Below are 16,755 nucleotides of genomic sequence, written 5' to 3' on the forward strand. Positions count from 1 at the left end.
ACCAGTCTAGTTACACATTTAACCAAAGAAAGCTAATGTGACATATATACACATGCTTCAAAATCTTTTGTTATTTCAGTGGCATGCATCAGTTAAATTTATTTAAATATGTCTTTCCTCCTTAGCATTTCATTCTAGAAAGTAGTAAATTAGGTACAGGCATGTTATCAATATTAATTAAGTGCCAGACAGTTTTTTGAAAAAATCCACATGCTTTCAGGTTGTTCAGATAATGTCCAGTGTTCTACCCTGTAGTTGCCTTCCAATGCTAGCACTGAGAACACGCTCCTTTCAATTTGATGATTTTTTTTTTTTTTCATTAAAAATTTTTTATCACTACAGTGGGATATAGCTTTGAATCACTTTGATTACTGCCATCAGTAGCAATTAAAAGTGGCCCATTTTTCAGAACCATCACTACATCTCTTTCCCTATCCTTGCATGCAATTTCACTTACAGTGCCTATTGTTTTTGTCTTTCCCAACTGGTTTTTTTTTTTTGCTATTTTTCTAGGAAACATTTTTGAATGACATAGCTGTGTGATCGACACAACACAGAGGAAGGTTCTATGACAAAAGATGCAAATAAATATTTGATACATATAATATCATCGCCATGAAACTGTGAAATGCAGTATCAATTTTTGCATTTCATTCTGTGCACTACATGCTCTTGTTATGCTAATTTGTTTTAAAATGTCTGATTACATTGTATTTCCCACTACTTGAAATTTAAAAATTACATCTACATACACAAGACAAATCTGTTACCTTTTTCAGATTTTATAGTATAGTTGATCCCTGCTATAGCACATTTCACCCAGTATATTTCTCATTATTTTTTGATACCACCTCTAGATAGTTCTGTTTCCCAGGAATAACACTATTCCCTTTAAATGCCTTTGGAGAAGTTACCCATTAGCAGATTTTTTTGGGTGAATGAGAGGCCCTGTCAGAAAAAAAATTTAATGTTTTTCAGTTCAATTTTCCAGTCAATTGCAACTCACAGTGCTAACCTTTAAGTCAACTTTTAACTGATCTGCAGTTAACAAGAAAATAGCTGAATTGTCAGTGAAACTGGAAATGCTGAAAAACATTTCCAATTTATGATAGGGAGAAAATTTGAAAGCTGTTTTTTTATTGCCCCGAAAGCTGTTTAATTGTCATGTGTAATTTACATCTCTATATTAATTTTCTGTAACTATTTGTACTGGCACAAGTTTTCTGCTGCCATGGCTGTAAAATGGTATGGTCATTCAGTGCCATAGGCGGAATATATATCAAAGCAGTGATTGCACCATTTTTTGTTTGTTACAAAAACATACACTTTATGCATGCTCTGACCAAATGGTGTTATGGAAAAGGGAGAGCCAACTTGGGAGTTCATAATTAACTGAAATGTTGACTGAAACTGATTAGGACTGTCATTTTCTGACAGAGAGTTGCTTTTAACTGCACACTACTCAATGCTGTTTTCAGTTTACTGTATAGACATTTTTAATGGCCTCAATGAGATCAAATGAGTCTGCTAGTGCTAATAATGAAAAGGAGGTGGAAAGCTATCAGAATAAGTTTTCATTGGAAACTACGTTGGATATTCTAAAGAGACTGGATTCTGGACCTAGATTTACACTAAATTTAGCTAAATTTTTTGATATTTTTAAAGTTTTTTTTTTTTTTTTTCAATTGTTTTGCTAATTTTTTTATGATACTGTTAATTTTCGATCCAAAAATTAATAGTATCATAAAAAATGTAAAATACAGTATGCATATGAAGTTCTATAATTTTAAGACCTTATTTTTAAAACAGGGCCATAAAAATATTTATATGTATATATATAAAAATATATATACATATAAAGTTCCATAATTTTAAGGCAAGCATTCTTGGATTTTCTTGATCGTGTATATATTCAAGAAAATGTAATAAAACATGTATTTGTGTGTTACTGCATAATTTATGTATTTAATGTTTCTGCTACATTTATTATTGTTATATAAAGATATGGTGCCTTAAAATCAGCCAGAACCACTAGATACACCAACCAGTTAAAATTATTTATATTATATCCTATAGATAAATTGCCTCCCACTTAATGTGGATTTACTTAGCACTGTTTTCATGGTACAAATTGAGAGCACTAAGCAGGAGATGCCTGTACAACAAAAATTTGCATGCATGTCTTCCGAAATTTTGTCCATGTTTCTTTGGCATCTTAGTGAAAGACATTAATTACACAACATAAGCACTATGAAATTACTGCATGTGACAGTGAACAACACAATTATTGCACATTTCTGATTTTCAACATGTACTAGATAGCACACCTGACAGACAATCAGTTAACAAAAATAAGCAGAAATTTTTTTAAAAAAATCAGTTTTAATGTGGTTTATTTTTTTTGTGAAAACAAAAAAAATTGGAGAAAAACTGAGTTTTTTCCAAAAAAAAGACAGCAAAACTCGTCGCAACTTTATTGTGATGAAGTGAAGGGTCAACTCAAGTAAGAAAGACAGATTCTCTGTGATAAATCTGGTGAGTTGGCAACCACACCATCCCCAAACACTTCTTCATGCATGAATATAGATGCCAAATATTTATCATTTGTCAGCAACTAGAACATGATCATCAAGAGTTATGTTATATATATCTAGTTAGCCAATTGGTTTTTTCTTACCTCCTAGTGATAACATAAACCAAGAAAAGTAACAGAACACTCTCCCCCCTTTGCATTCTTAGCCAAAGACTTCTCATAATCCCCTCGACATGGGCACCTGTACGTGGTGAGGGGAACCTCCCAGTGATGCTGTTGGTTTTCCAGATTAGCATCATTGGAATCTAATGCCCATACCTTGGTTCCAGAGTTACATCATTGGAATCCGGCTTGTGCAGCCGTGCGCCGCGACCTGTGGAATTCGGAAAGGGGGATCCTGGTGGTTGAGGGGCCCAGCCTTAATACACCCCTGCTTCGACAAGACGGGTGGTCCTGGACCGGCCCAACGGGGATCAATCGGCGGGTGGTTCTTATTGCTAGGGTCAGCTGCATTCCAATAAGTCTCCCTCCTTTTGATCCTGGGATGGGATCAAGGCTTATTGGAAACGTGGGTATGGTGCTCCTAAGCGAACTTGGCGTCCCATTTGTGTACGCAGTACCTGATAGTTCACGAGTGGGTGTCCCCTCGTAGGGCTCCGTGGTGGGTGAGGTACTTAGGGCATCGGAAATTTTTTATCTTACTCATATGAGTAATTTAAATTCCATTTCTTCTGGGGGCCCCAACAAGACCCCTACCTAATCGAGATGAAACCACAGAAAACACCTCTGCAAAAAGAGCCAGAACTGAGGATACACCACAACCATCAGTGACACCGCTTTTCCTCATTCTCCATTCCACCGGAGAGCAGTCAATTGGAAAGATGTCATCCTTCTTTATCCAGAAAGGATTAGAAGGGTTGGCAGGATCACCCAAAACGACTGCGTTCTGGACAGGCGGAAAAAATCCTGAAAGCCACATCAATAGGGGGAATACCTATCACCATAACCCCCCACAAAACTTTGAACTCTTCACAAGGTGTCATTTCAGTGTTGGACCTTCTTTATGTCTCTGAATAAGAGATCTGCTCTGAATTGAAAGAAGGAGTGACGGCTATCAAAAGAATATCAATTCAAAAGGATGGGAATCTTGTCCCTACCCGAGTTCTCATCCTAACATTTAACACCCCACGGCCTCCAAGTTCCATTAAGGCAGGATACTTAAACTGCCCAGTGAGGATTTATATTCCAAACCCACTGAGATGTTTCAAATGCCAAAAATATGGTCGCTCACAAACAGCTTGTCGTGGTAACCCTGCCTGTGCTCAATGTGGTGCAAAAGACCACGAGAGCAAGGAATGTTCAGCTTCCAAACCGATCTGTGTAAATTGCCAACAAGAGCATCCTGCCTACTCCAGAGCATGCCAGCGGTGGAAGGATGAAAAAGGGATCTGAAAGCAGAGCTGAATATCTCCTACCCAGAGGCTAGAAAACGCATACAACCAATAAATAGCGGGAAGCCTTCATATGCTCAGAAAGTTTCTGAAAAGTGCACTATTGGTACACAAACAGAGATGACTGTACCACCAAGAGAGTCATTCACTCCGATTGCATGCTATTTATTGAGTTCACAAAAGCCCACCAAAAAAACACAGTCAGCTGCCACTCCTATATCCGTACCTCCTAGTGCTCCACCACTACCAAAACCAAGTGGTAAAAAAGAGCAACCAATAATAACAGAAACGATGGATGTAGAGGACAAGGAGATACCAGACAAATCAGTCTTGGAACTCTTTGTGGAGGAAGAAATGGACACTGGACAGCATCCATACTTTCCAAAAAGAGATAAACACAAAACTGATAAAAGTAAGCCCTCAGCAACTCGGAAGCCGCTTGATGGACCCACCAAGCCAAAATAATGGCTAAATTCCTACAATGGAATTGTCGTGGATTCCGGCGAAATATTGATGACATCAAGGCCCTCCTGCAAAAGCACGAGCCAGTTTGCTTTTGCTTGCAGGAAACTTGCCTAAAGGCAAATGATAATCCCACCATGCGTAAAATCTCAATTTTTCGTAAGGATAGAATTGCAGATGGTCCTGCTCATGGAGGAGTTGCTATCCTTGTAGGCAACCAGAACCCAGTTCAGCCCTTGCTAATTACAACCAGCCTAGAGGCTGTTGCAATTCGCCTTACAGTGGGATTTTTATTAACCGTGTGCTCTATTTATTTGCTACCTGGGACTGACATCTCCCAGGAAGACCTGATGATCATGTAATGCAGTTGCCTTCCCCTTTCTTACTTCTCAGGGATTTCAATGGACATAATACCCTGTGGGGTAGTGCTAACATCAATGGAAGGGGAAGAGTCATAGAGCGTATACTAAATGACAATGATCTCTCCCTTCTAAATATTGGAACAAACACCTTCTTCCACATTCCTACCCATATGTTTTCTGCCATTGATCTATCTATCTGCTCCCCTTCTCTTCTCCCTTTACTCACTTGGGAAGTGGAGGAGAACCCATACGGAAGTGATCACTTCTCTGTGATAACCTGCTTACACACTGGGAGACAATGTCTGCCTTTTAGGTTACCACAGTGGAAGTTTGATCAGGCTGACTAGAGTGCCTTTCAACACCTGGCAAATTTTGACATCTCTGCAGTCAGTCAGGAGCCTATCAATGTTGCAGTCACGTACATAACAGAAAATATTGTCCATGCAGCTGCAGCTACAATTCCAACAACGTTCACCCGGTTTCCTACGTTTCCAAAACCATGGTGGAATCCAAAATGCACAGCAGCCAAAAAGGTTAAAAACAAAGCTTGGGGGATATTTCGACAATATCCTACCACAGTCAATCTATTAGCCTTTAAACATGCACGAGCTAAAGCACGCTACATATGCCATCAGAGTCAGAAGGAATCATGGATCCGTTTTACATCATCGATTACCCAGTCTACCAGTGCTAAGGTGGTCTGGGAAAAAATCCGGAAATGAAGGGGAAATACACAAACACCCCTCATCGGTCCTGGAATATAATGGATGTACTATTGCAGACTCTACTGCAATAGCCAATGCTCTTGGGGAAACATTTTCTAACATCTCTGCAACATCATCTTACTCCCCAGAGTTTCTGGTCTTAAAGCAAAACAGTGAAAAGACCCTTAAGTTCACATCGAAGGGTTCCCACCTATATAATCGGCCATTTACTATCCACGAGCTGAAAACAGCACTTGCCCGTACAAAGGCTACCACTGTTGGACCAGACAACATCCATTATGAAATGATCAAACATCTTTCACCAAAATCCATGGACCGTCTGCTCTTCCTGTACAACAGAATCTTTCTTGAAGAGCATTTTCCAGATACCTGGTGCAAAGCAACTATTCTTGCTTTTCCCAAGCCAGGAAAGGATTCTAAATCTCCGAAAAGCTATCATCCTATTGCTCTGACTAGCTGTCTGTGCAAAATATTGGAGAGAATGGTTAGTGCTCGTCTCTTGTGGTATTTAGAATCGAATGACATTCTCTCCCGATTTCAGTGTGGCTTCCGAAGAAACAGGTCCACACTGGACCACTTAATTAGACTGGAAACATCTATCTGAGATGCTTTCCTAAAAAGAGAACACTTTGTGTCCATCTTCTTTGATATGGAAAAAGCGTATGACACAACTTGGAGATTTGGTATTTTAAAAGACCTTTACAATCTCGGTATAAGAGGTCACCTTCCTGTTTTCATTAAAAATTTTTTATCCTGCCGTTATTTCCAAGTTCGTGCAGGATCCTCCCTTTCGTGGCCCTTTTGCCAAGAGGAGGGGTTACCACAAGCATCTGTCTTAAGTGTCACGCTTTTTGCCATTAAAATAAATTCTATTTCTGATCAACTTCCTCCAACTATAAACAGTGCACTCTACATCGAAGACTTCAGCATATTTTCTCAATCATGCAATATGAGGGTTATTGAGAGACAACTGCAACAAGCTATTGACCATCTTAACTCCTGGGCCACAGCCAATGATTTCAGGTTCTCACCGGAGAAGACTGTTTGTGTCCATTTTTGTCGCAAGTGTAACCTCCACCCTGAGCCTGAATTACGACTTGGATAAAGCACCATTCCAGTTGTATCAGAGATAAAATTCTTGGGACTCATTTTTGACAAAAATCTGACATTTGTCAAACACATTCGTCAGCTATGCACAAAGTGCACGAGAGGGCTTAACATTCTCCACTCTCTCTCTTCTACCTCTTGGGGTGCAGACCGATGCACTCTACTCCATCTATACCGTGCACTTGTACGCTCAAAATTAGATTATGGGTCTCAGGTATATGCATCTGCCAGAAATAGTGCTGTTCGTTGGCTTGATCCCATCCATCATCAAGCCATTCATATTGCTACTGGTGCGTTCAGAACATCACCTGTCAAAAGTCTGTAAGTCGAAGCAAATGAACCACCCTTGTCACTTCGACAAATGCAGTTGTCTCTACAATATGCCTTCAAGCTGAAATCCTGGCCAGATCACCTCACGTGGACATACATTTTTGAGCCATGATGGGAAAATCTTTATAACACATAACGCACTGCCAATCGCGCATTCGTATTCAAGAGCTATTCAATGAGCTTAACATCTCGGTAGACAAGGTTGCTCAATCACCAAAGGAGCCCCTTCCACCCTGGCATGCACAAACACCAGCATGTAACTTCTCACTCAAGATTGCGACGAAGTCTAATACTTCATCTTCTGTCTACCTTCAGCTCTATTCACAACACCGTGCAGAACATTCTGACTTCTTGCCAGTTAACACAGACGGCTCGAAGTCAGAATCGTATGTGGGATCTGCTGCTGTTTTCCAAATACCATATCAGAGCAGATACCCCTTGACTGCAGCATTTACACTGCAGAGCTACATGCTATAGAGTTAGCTCTAGATCACATAAGAAAACACCGATACCAACGGTGTATTATATATATGCCGATTCAGTGAGTGCACTACAGGCTTTATCAGCGGTGTCACACACTAATCATCCAATTCTGTCCCGAATTCAGCAGATAATATACATCCTCTATGTAGGTGGATTCAATACCTGCTTCCGCTGGATCCCCAGTCACATCGGGATTAGAGGAAATGATTTGGCTGACATTGCAGCCAAATCGGCACCCCTGATGGATAATCTTGACCTGTTAGTCCTCTATACAGACTACAGGCAAGTGATCTGTAATAACTTACAATCTCAGTGGCAAGATTCGTGGCATTGCCTGGTTACTACAAACAAACTATGTCGGATTAAGCCTGTGATCCATCCTTGGCAGTCCAGCTTACGCAGGGATCGCAAAGAGGAAGTTGTTTTTGCTTGGCTCCGCATAGGACACCATTTTATCCGTTCAACATATTTTATGCAATTGTACCAGTTTTAGAAATGCTCGTTTTACCGCTTTTACCCATCTGACTGAGCCATATACACTCAGTCAGATTTTAAATGACAATGACAATGTGTTAGTAGTTTTTAAATTTTTAAAATCGATTAATAAATATACATTCATATGAAATATATAATTTGCTTTTATCATTGTACTGATTTTATTTATTGATATGTCTGTATATATATGTACTTTTCGATGAAGTAACCTTTTTAAAAGTTTTTAACTTTAATTTTTAATTTTAACCTTTTCATTCATTTATAACCTTGCTGTTTTTGCGCCACAAAAATCAAAATCAAATCAATCAAATCAGATTCTCGTAATCTGCTTTCCCCAAAGTTATACAGCTTATACTTTCTGTATGTTTCTGTGTTCCCTGATAATTTATAATCATTCTACCATGCATTTTTCTTCTCTGTTGCTAGTCTCACCAGTTCATCTGTCATCCATATTTTTTTCATCTTTTTGGTTAAATCTTGAACAGTATCTCTTAGTTGGTATTAAAAAACTTGATAGCTTCTGAATTACTTCCCTGAACCTTTCCATTTAGAATTCACAGTTGGTATCAGTTGGTCCCATTGAAAAGAATTTAAAAACTGTCTAAGACCATTTTACGAAAGCAAAATCCCTTCCCTCCCCTTTACCCAGGCCAGTAGTTAAACCTTTAAGTAAATCCATCATAAATATGACCACATGCTACCTAGTGGTTCATTTATCTGCAGATTGTTAATTCATGAAGGGTCAGTACCAATAATGAGATTAAGTGTATTGTTTTCCTTTGTTATCTCTCTAACATGCTGGAAATGAAGGCAGTGAGAAGAAACCTTGAAAAAACTCAGAAATCTGTCTCACTTCTTAGGACAACATTGAAGACTTACCAGAATTATTTTTTTTATAAGGAAAACTCGACTATTTGATAATTTATAAATGTATTATGTTTAATATCTAATTTTTTTTTAAAATTATAATAGAAGACAAAGCAAAAAGGGTTTAGGGCTGAAAGCCTGAGACTATATGAAATTTCAGTACCGTATGGTTGGTGGTATCTGCCGAGCATAAGTAACATCATTCTTCCCTACTGGGGAACTGGTTCTTATTCAAGGTAGTGCAATAACAGGCAACTTGCTGTGAAGATGTTCACAATATCAGACGTAACCAAAACAATAACCGTTTCACCTACCTCAGTGATTTACTACGAACTAAAATAATGCTTTGCACTAACTTGTTCGTATAAGACAAGGTATATTTTGGCCCTGGCTGCCCTTGTGCCATTAAACTCCTGACCAGTGCTATTCTTTTGCCCTAGATATAACTATAAACCCGTAAGTCTTCAGCCTAATTAAATATACTAGAAGCCATCAGAAATTTTTATTGCCATCTCAAATAATAAAAATATTATGCATTAATTTTGGAAGACATGTATATAGCAAGTGATAAATTTGATGGTATTGTATTGCTCTTCAAAATAAACCTTAGAGCACTTGTATGTCAGTGTGATTAATGTTATCAATTCTTAATTAAACATTTTGTTGGTGAAAGCAAAAATAAAATCATTTTACAAGATAATTATGCATTGTTAAATGGAGCATCCATTTCATTTATGCATATCGGTATATAATGTGTATTTTTACATGCCTACATTTGATTTACAGATGAAACAACAAGGGTGTGCCTTCAACCCATAAGGGGAGTAGACGGATCTGACTATATTAATGCGAGCTTTATTGATGTAAGTTGCTTAATATTATTGTTAATATTATTAGCATATATTATAACCAGATGGGGAAGTTACTTTTTAAATCCAACTAAGCTAAATTAGTTGGCTAATAAAAAGTACTTAAGTTTATTTAAAAGTTTCTCTGAGAGAAAAGTAACTTATTTCATGAAGAGTAACTAAGTAACTTTAAGTTTTTTTTTTTTAAATCTTATGCTACCAAATAAATTTAGGGAAAAGATTCACACCACAATATCTTGAATAATTTTTTATAAAATGAGAATTTGGCAAGCATTTTAGATTTATGCATGCACACACTCACTCACTCACTCACTATTCTATTTGGAGCAGTGTTTCATGTAAATTGTATTGTACAATACTGAGACAGTTGATGAGATGAAGTGTCTCAGTATAGAGTTGCTTCTCTAAGGCATAGCAAATAGGAAGCAACTCATGGTCAAGTGCCTTTACAACATTTCAGTAAGCTTTTTATACACTGTTCCACATGAAAGCCTATTGTAAAAAAAACTGAGGTAGTGTGGCATTAGCAGCAAGTTACTGTTATGGATAAGGGGATGGTTTAGTGTCAGAAGACAGAATTTGGTTATAAATGGTCACTGCTCTTCTTGGACTAATGTTATTACTAACTTACTTAACAAGTAGTGGGCAATATTGAGGTAAGGTTGGGAGTTAGGGTTAAATTTGAAAGTGTCTGAAATTCTGCACAGGCATGATAGGAGGGAGGTATATGATGAAAGCCTTGTTAGCCATTTCAGCCCTTGGGAGATTGTGCAAGGCTCATGGGGTAAAATTTTTCTCAGCATGGTGTGTGTTTGTTAACAAGAGAGACTGCTTCTACATGGATGGAATATACTTGAATAGAAAGGGTTCAAGAATATTTGCTGATGCTATCGATGCAGCATTAGGTGGGTCAGAAAACTCTAGCTTGTGGAGAATACCCACCCAGACTAATAGATTAACAATAGCCACAGAGGTGAAAGTGATTCTTGCAATGTTTCTGTTAGAATCTTGCTTTTCGAAGGCCTGCTGTGAGTCATCATGGAACAGGTAAATACATGGGCTGTATTAGGGTAACTAAGAGTAAGAACATGTGCATGTATACTTGCATGTACACCAATGATAGGAGCATAGTTAATAAATTTAACGAGGTTGAAGTGCTAGTCACGTCATCAAATGCAGACATTGTGGAGATATCAAAGAAATTGTGTCACTCAGATATAAGAGATGCAGTATTTGAATATTGAGAGTACAATGTGTGTAGAAAGGACAGACAGGACAGAAATGGGGGGTATGCTCGTAGTTAAGAAGCACATAAAATCTAAGGCACTGCATTCAGTTAACATAGATGTCCAGTGCAAATTTTAGTCAGTTTGGTGGGACATAAACAATGGGAAAGCAAAAATGTTAGTAGGAATGTGGTATAGGTTTAATGAATACAACAATCAGCTGTACAGAGAAATAATGGGCATAATAAATTATGAAATATTATGGGCTAGTAAATAAGAATGTCTTATAATGGACAATTTTATATTTCCAGATATTGAATGGAAATTTAAAATCTAAAGTAATATAATATAAAGACTTTTGTGCCTTCATTGGACAACTGTTTTCTGCATCAGCATGTTAGAGAGGCAACAAGAGTGAGCAATACCCTTGATCCGATTATCAGCAGTGATTATTCATGCACTAAGAATCTGCAGATAAATGAACCACTAGGTGGCAGTGGACCACCAAATACGGAGGATGCGAAAAGGTAAGGGAATGACTACTGCATATCCCCGGAGCAATATGGCTTTAGTTGCTAATGCTCCTAAAAACCAAATAACAGGTGGCAGTGATCACAGTGGAATGATTTGGAATGTACTTAGAACGTGCAGTGAGATCAACTGATGATGTTACCATCAGCAAATTCTAAATGGGAAGCATTCGAGGAAATAATCATAGAAGCTATTAGGCTTTTCATACCAACTAAGAAATACTGAGGATTTAGACCTAAATGGATGTCAGATGAACTGATGAGACTCGTTGCAGAGAAGAAAAATGCATGGGACATAAATTATCAGGCAACACAGAAGCCTGAGTTAAAGGTAAAGTAGTTTGCACTCAAGTTACAAAGGATCTTAGGCAAGCTAAAGTAGATTATGAGAAATCTTTGGCAAAGGATGCAAATAAAAAAAAAGCAGACTTCTTTTCTTATGTAAACATTGGAAGGAAGGGGATGAATGATATAGGTCCACTTGATATCAATGGTTTAACTATTGATGATCCTGCTTTGCTGCAAGTTGAATAAGTATTTTGCATCTATATTCACTCATGGGGAATTCTTTAGATGAATGGATGCCAGAGGTTTATTAAACTCTCCCAAAGAACTAAATGACTTTGTGATTACTGAGAGGAAAGTGGGAGAGAAATTTCTGAAGTTAAATTTAAGAAATTCACCTGGGGTGGATGGGATATATTCATTCATGGTAAGGGAGGCAGCAAAGAGAGGTATGCAAACTCTTAGCCAAAATTATGAAAGCATCCTTGGATTCAGGGAAATCCCCATGGTCTGGAAATGTGTGAACATTTTTTCCAATTCTCAAGGGGATCAAAGGGTGACATGAGTAATTACAGACCTGTTAACTTACCTTCTGTTCCAGGAAAAATAATGGAGTCACTTGACATAACAGGCTGGGGCATTAACATCATGTTTGTACATAGTGAATTATGGAAAAGGGTAAAATGGCATTGTTTTTATCATATCTCATATTGTGAATACCCTACCCTTATTCGAGGTAGTGGAATACCAGGCAACGAGTTTCCTTATATTGCACTACTTTGAATAAGGGTAGGGTGCAAGTTAATGCTTCGAATAAGTAACACTTCTCCAGTGGAGAAGACTATTGTTACTTATTCTCAGTGGATACCACCACACAGACGGTCGTTTCAAGGCTGTTTGGCCTCTTGTTGGTGGGTGGGCAGGTATCCTGGTGTTGCAATAAGTGACAACTCGGTTAAGAAGTATAAGTTCACAATATGAGAGATGCCAGATAGTGTATAACAATATAGACTGAAAAGATATTAGGGCTAAAGCCTCAACTTATAGGAAATTCACTAAATATAACAAGTTAGTGCATTAGCGTCATGTTTGTACATAATGAATTACAGAAAATTTAGAGTCACTTGTTAAAGAAGTAATGCAGGACCCATCTAGACAGGAGTGAAGTTATACTTCAGTCACAGCATGGGTTTTTCAAGGGGGTGATCTTGTTTGATCAATTTTATTGGATATTATGATGCAGAATAAAGGTAACTGGATGCAAAAAATAATTTTGATATCATATATTTGGATTTCAGGAACGCTTTATTGTTGCACGTAAATATTACATCATGTACAATTTGGAGCGGTGTGGCATTAAGAGCAAGTTACTGCTGTGGATAAAGGGAGGGTTGAGTGGGAGAAGACAGAGTTATCAATGGACACTGCTCTTCATAGACTAACGTTATCAGTGGAGCCCCCCCATGGTTCAGAGCTGGGCCCATTTTTGTTTTCTCTATTATTTATTAGTAATATTGATGAAGGTATATCACATTAAGTGTGATAAGTTGCAAATCACACTTAAGTTGCAAATGATACGAAGGATGGCAGGGTGGTTAACTGATAGCAATGCAGTATGCTACTGCAACCAGATCTAGGAAATTAAGCAGTTGGGTTGAGAAAATAGCATTTGAGGTTTAACTTTGACAAATGCAAAGTACTGAACATGAGTAGTAGTAGTTAGCGTGCCAACTCTGTGGCACTATACTCAGGTTAGTGGAAAATGGAAAAGACCTGGGGGGGTAATTAGCAGTAAGACATGACATTCTTAGAGCAAATGCAAACATGCCTGCCAACACAGTACATGGAGTTTTGTCAATGATATACAAGAATTTTGCTAGCAGGATTAAGGAGGTGATTATTACATTAGTATTAGATCTGATTCCAAGAACAAGAAATAAAAAAAAAAAATAACAATAAAGTCAATGAATAGTTATTAAATTCTTATAAAATTTTATATTGTTTATTAAACAATTTTACATTATATTACTGATAATATAACTAAAATTTTAATACAAAAATATAAATCAAACAAAAGTTTCTTCTCTCATAAAAATAAACTATCATATTATTTGTTTTTTGTTGCTTTGGGTTAGGATCACAACAAAACAGCAGAATAACTATGAGCACTTTCAACATTTTCATATTTTATTTTAAATCTTATTTTTATTATTTTTTTAATATTTTATATCTTTTATTATAATTATTAGACTTCAGATTATATGCAGTTGCTTATGTGCATATTCAGATGCATATTGTGCCATTTTAGTTGTTACTGCACATAACACAAATATTACAAGCAATGCTGCATGTTTCTAACTTGATCATTTTTCAAATGTTGATCTTAGTAACAAGTCACTGTACTGCAATTAAATTAGTGTGGATTACTATTTCACTCAGCATAGGAAAATTTCTGAAATCAGTGTACGAAACATTTTAATGCTATTTTGCTATTCGTTCTCGTGCTATCAACTACATCAAATAAAACTTTTTCATTAAACATACCAAATATTAAATCTATTACAAAATTTCTTATGGAATCATGGATTGCCAATCACAGAAAAGATTTTACTATGGATGCCATCATTGTGTTCGGTGTTTGTGAAAAGAAGATTCCATGCAAGAAAAAATGTAGATTGACCAATATGTAAAAAGAGAATTGCACATTGTGACAAGCAAAGAAATATTTTTGGAGCAGTTGCTTCCAAAGAAGAGAAAAGTGATTTTTTCAAAGAATTTGTGTCTCTCCCTGGCAAGCAGCAATATCCCAGGCAAAGTGTCTCTCCCTGGCCAAGCAGCAATAGTATGCATTTAGCGACTATTGCATGGGTTGACAACCTGTGGCTTGCGAGCTTGGCTCTTTGAGCATGTAAGTGCCATTCTTTAACTTCTAGCCCACATGACGCAAAGTTTGAAATGGAGCCAGAAGACTTAAAAATCAAGGACATGTGGAGTGCAAGACTAAAATGCCTTAAAATTGAAATTGAGGATGTGGAGAGGCAAAAGGCTGCCCTTGCAATTCTACATAAATGGATGCCAACAGATGAGTTTGAAAAAGCAAGACCAAATTGTGTTCGATGTGTAGTGTAGCTTACCGGACACAAGTACATTTGAAAATATTTTCATTTGGACTTCACTCAGTTTTTGGTTCGACGAATTTCTGCGGGCAAATATTTTCAAACCTGAACTATATTAAAAATATATCAAGAAACCGTCTGAACAATGCAAGTCTCTCAGCATGATTAAAGATCAAAATTACAGCATACTTCCCTGATGTTGAGAGACTTGCTCAAGAAGTTCAGCAGCAAAAGTCACATTAATTAGAAATATTATTAATAAATAATATTTCAAAAAATATATATTTTTAATAAAACGCCTTCCCACTATTCCATTTCTTAAAAACTCCCCTCCCAGCTTGAGCTGAAGTGCAGCTCTTCGGATTCTCTCTTTTTTTTTTAATTAGATAAAAAATGGCTCTTCACTCAAAAAGGTTGCCGACCCCTGGACTATTAGTAGTGCTAAGGCAATGCTTTCTGATTCCTTAGCTAGGAAACATTCATTGTTCATCCAACCCATTTCAGCTAGTTACCCAGTTGTATAACCAAACTTGAAATGCGGAGACTTTCTTTGAGTAGTGCAATTGGAAAGATGGAAAAGTTGAATTGCAACTTTAAGCCATGCCTGAAGGCATAGGAGAAAATAAGAAAAAAATACAATAATGTTTCAGAAAAGCACTCAGGATTTCACTTTAAAGAAAATACATGAATTTGTAAATGGGAAAAGAATGAACTTTTGTTTCAAGTAGAGGCTTTTTCACATTTTTAAATATGGACTGGTCACTTCCATAGAAGTAAAAGGTCATTTCTTGGATCTCTCCATATAAAATGATCTTGGACAATAAATTACACAAATTTACAATGGACCACTTTGAAAAATATATTGTGTATGGTAACAAAAATTATTCCAAATGTGAGTTTGAAAGCATTAGCATTAGTAGAGGCATATGAAGCAAGAAAGCAAGCTTATGCAGCATCAACCAAAAAAAAAAAAAAAAAGCTCCCATTTCACCTTTCACCCCTCACTTCTTTCCGAATACCTGTCCAGCTCAGCCTTAAATTTATTTAGGCTATCAACTTCCACAGAAAAGGATGGAAGTCTGTTCCACCAACCCACTGGCTAAAGGCAAACTTCTGCACATCTATCCTACATCTGTCTTTTCTCAATTTGAATTTATGCCCTCTCAGGTGATAATTCTGAGCAAGAGGAAGAATCCATTCAGCATTGAGCATGCTCAAACCATTCAAGGCTTTATACACCTCAATCAGATCACCTCACAGGTGCCTAGTCTCCAGACACTGTAATTTGCAAAACTTAAGCCTTTCTTCGTAAGAGCAACCTTTGTTCCATTCACTAATATTGTTGCCCTTCTCTGTACTCATTCCAACATCTCTACATTCTTCTTAAAATGAGGCCTCCAGACCTGTATACAGTACTCAAGGTGTGGCCTGACCATTGCCTTATACAAGGGGATAATCACCTCCTTATCCCTGCTAGAAAAATTCTTGTATATCATTGACAAGACACTATGAGCTACTCTTGCAGACCATCTGCACTGCTCAGAAAACTTCATATCTGCCTGCACAATTACCCCCAGGTCCTTTTCGTTTTCTACCACTGTCAGTGTAGTACCACAGAGTTGATACGTCACTCTGGGGTTGCTGCTTCCCATAAGTAGTACTTTACATTTGTCAGTGTTAAACTTCATTTGCCACCTCTCAGCCCATCTGCTCAAACCTTTCCAGATCCTGTTGCAGCAGCATAGCATCAGTAGTGTCCTTAACAACCCTGCCAACCTTCTTATCGTCTGCAAACTTGGACATTAAGCTTGATATACCATCATCAATATCATTTATAAATACAGAAAACAACAATGGACCCAACACTGAACCCCGAGGGACTCCACGATGAGCAGTGTCCATTGATTACCATTC

General features: G+C 37.4%; 1 protein-coding gene across 11 annotated transcripts in view; it reads left to right on the forward strand.

The window, feature by feature from the left end:
- LOC150091249 (tyrosine-protein phosphatase Lar-like) overlaps positions 1 to 16,755 on the forward strand; it is a 1,641,114-nt gene that overhangs the window by 1,544,085 nt on the left and 80,274 nt on the right. For all 11 annotated transcript variants that reach the window (XM_090374921.1, XM_090374965.1, XM_090374991.1 and 8 more), the window contains one exon: positions 9,602 to 9,678. In XM_090374921.1, coding sequence (XP_090231047.1) covers positions 9,602 to 9,678 — 77 coding nt within the window. The remainder of the gene's footprint in view (positions 1 to 9,601; positions 9,679 to 16,755) is intronic.

The sequence above is a fragment of the Mastigoproctus giganteus genome, chromosome 1 (assembly GCF_048544385.1).
Source record: "Mastigoproctus giganteus isolate SK-2022 chromosome 1, ASM4854438v1, whole genome shotgun sequence".
Classification (NCBI taxonomy): Eukaryota; Metazoa; Arthropoda; class Arachnida; order Uropygi; family Thelyphonidae; genus Mastigoproctus; species Mastigoproctus giganteus.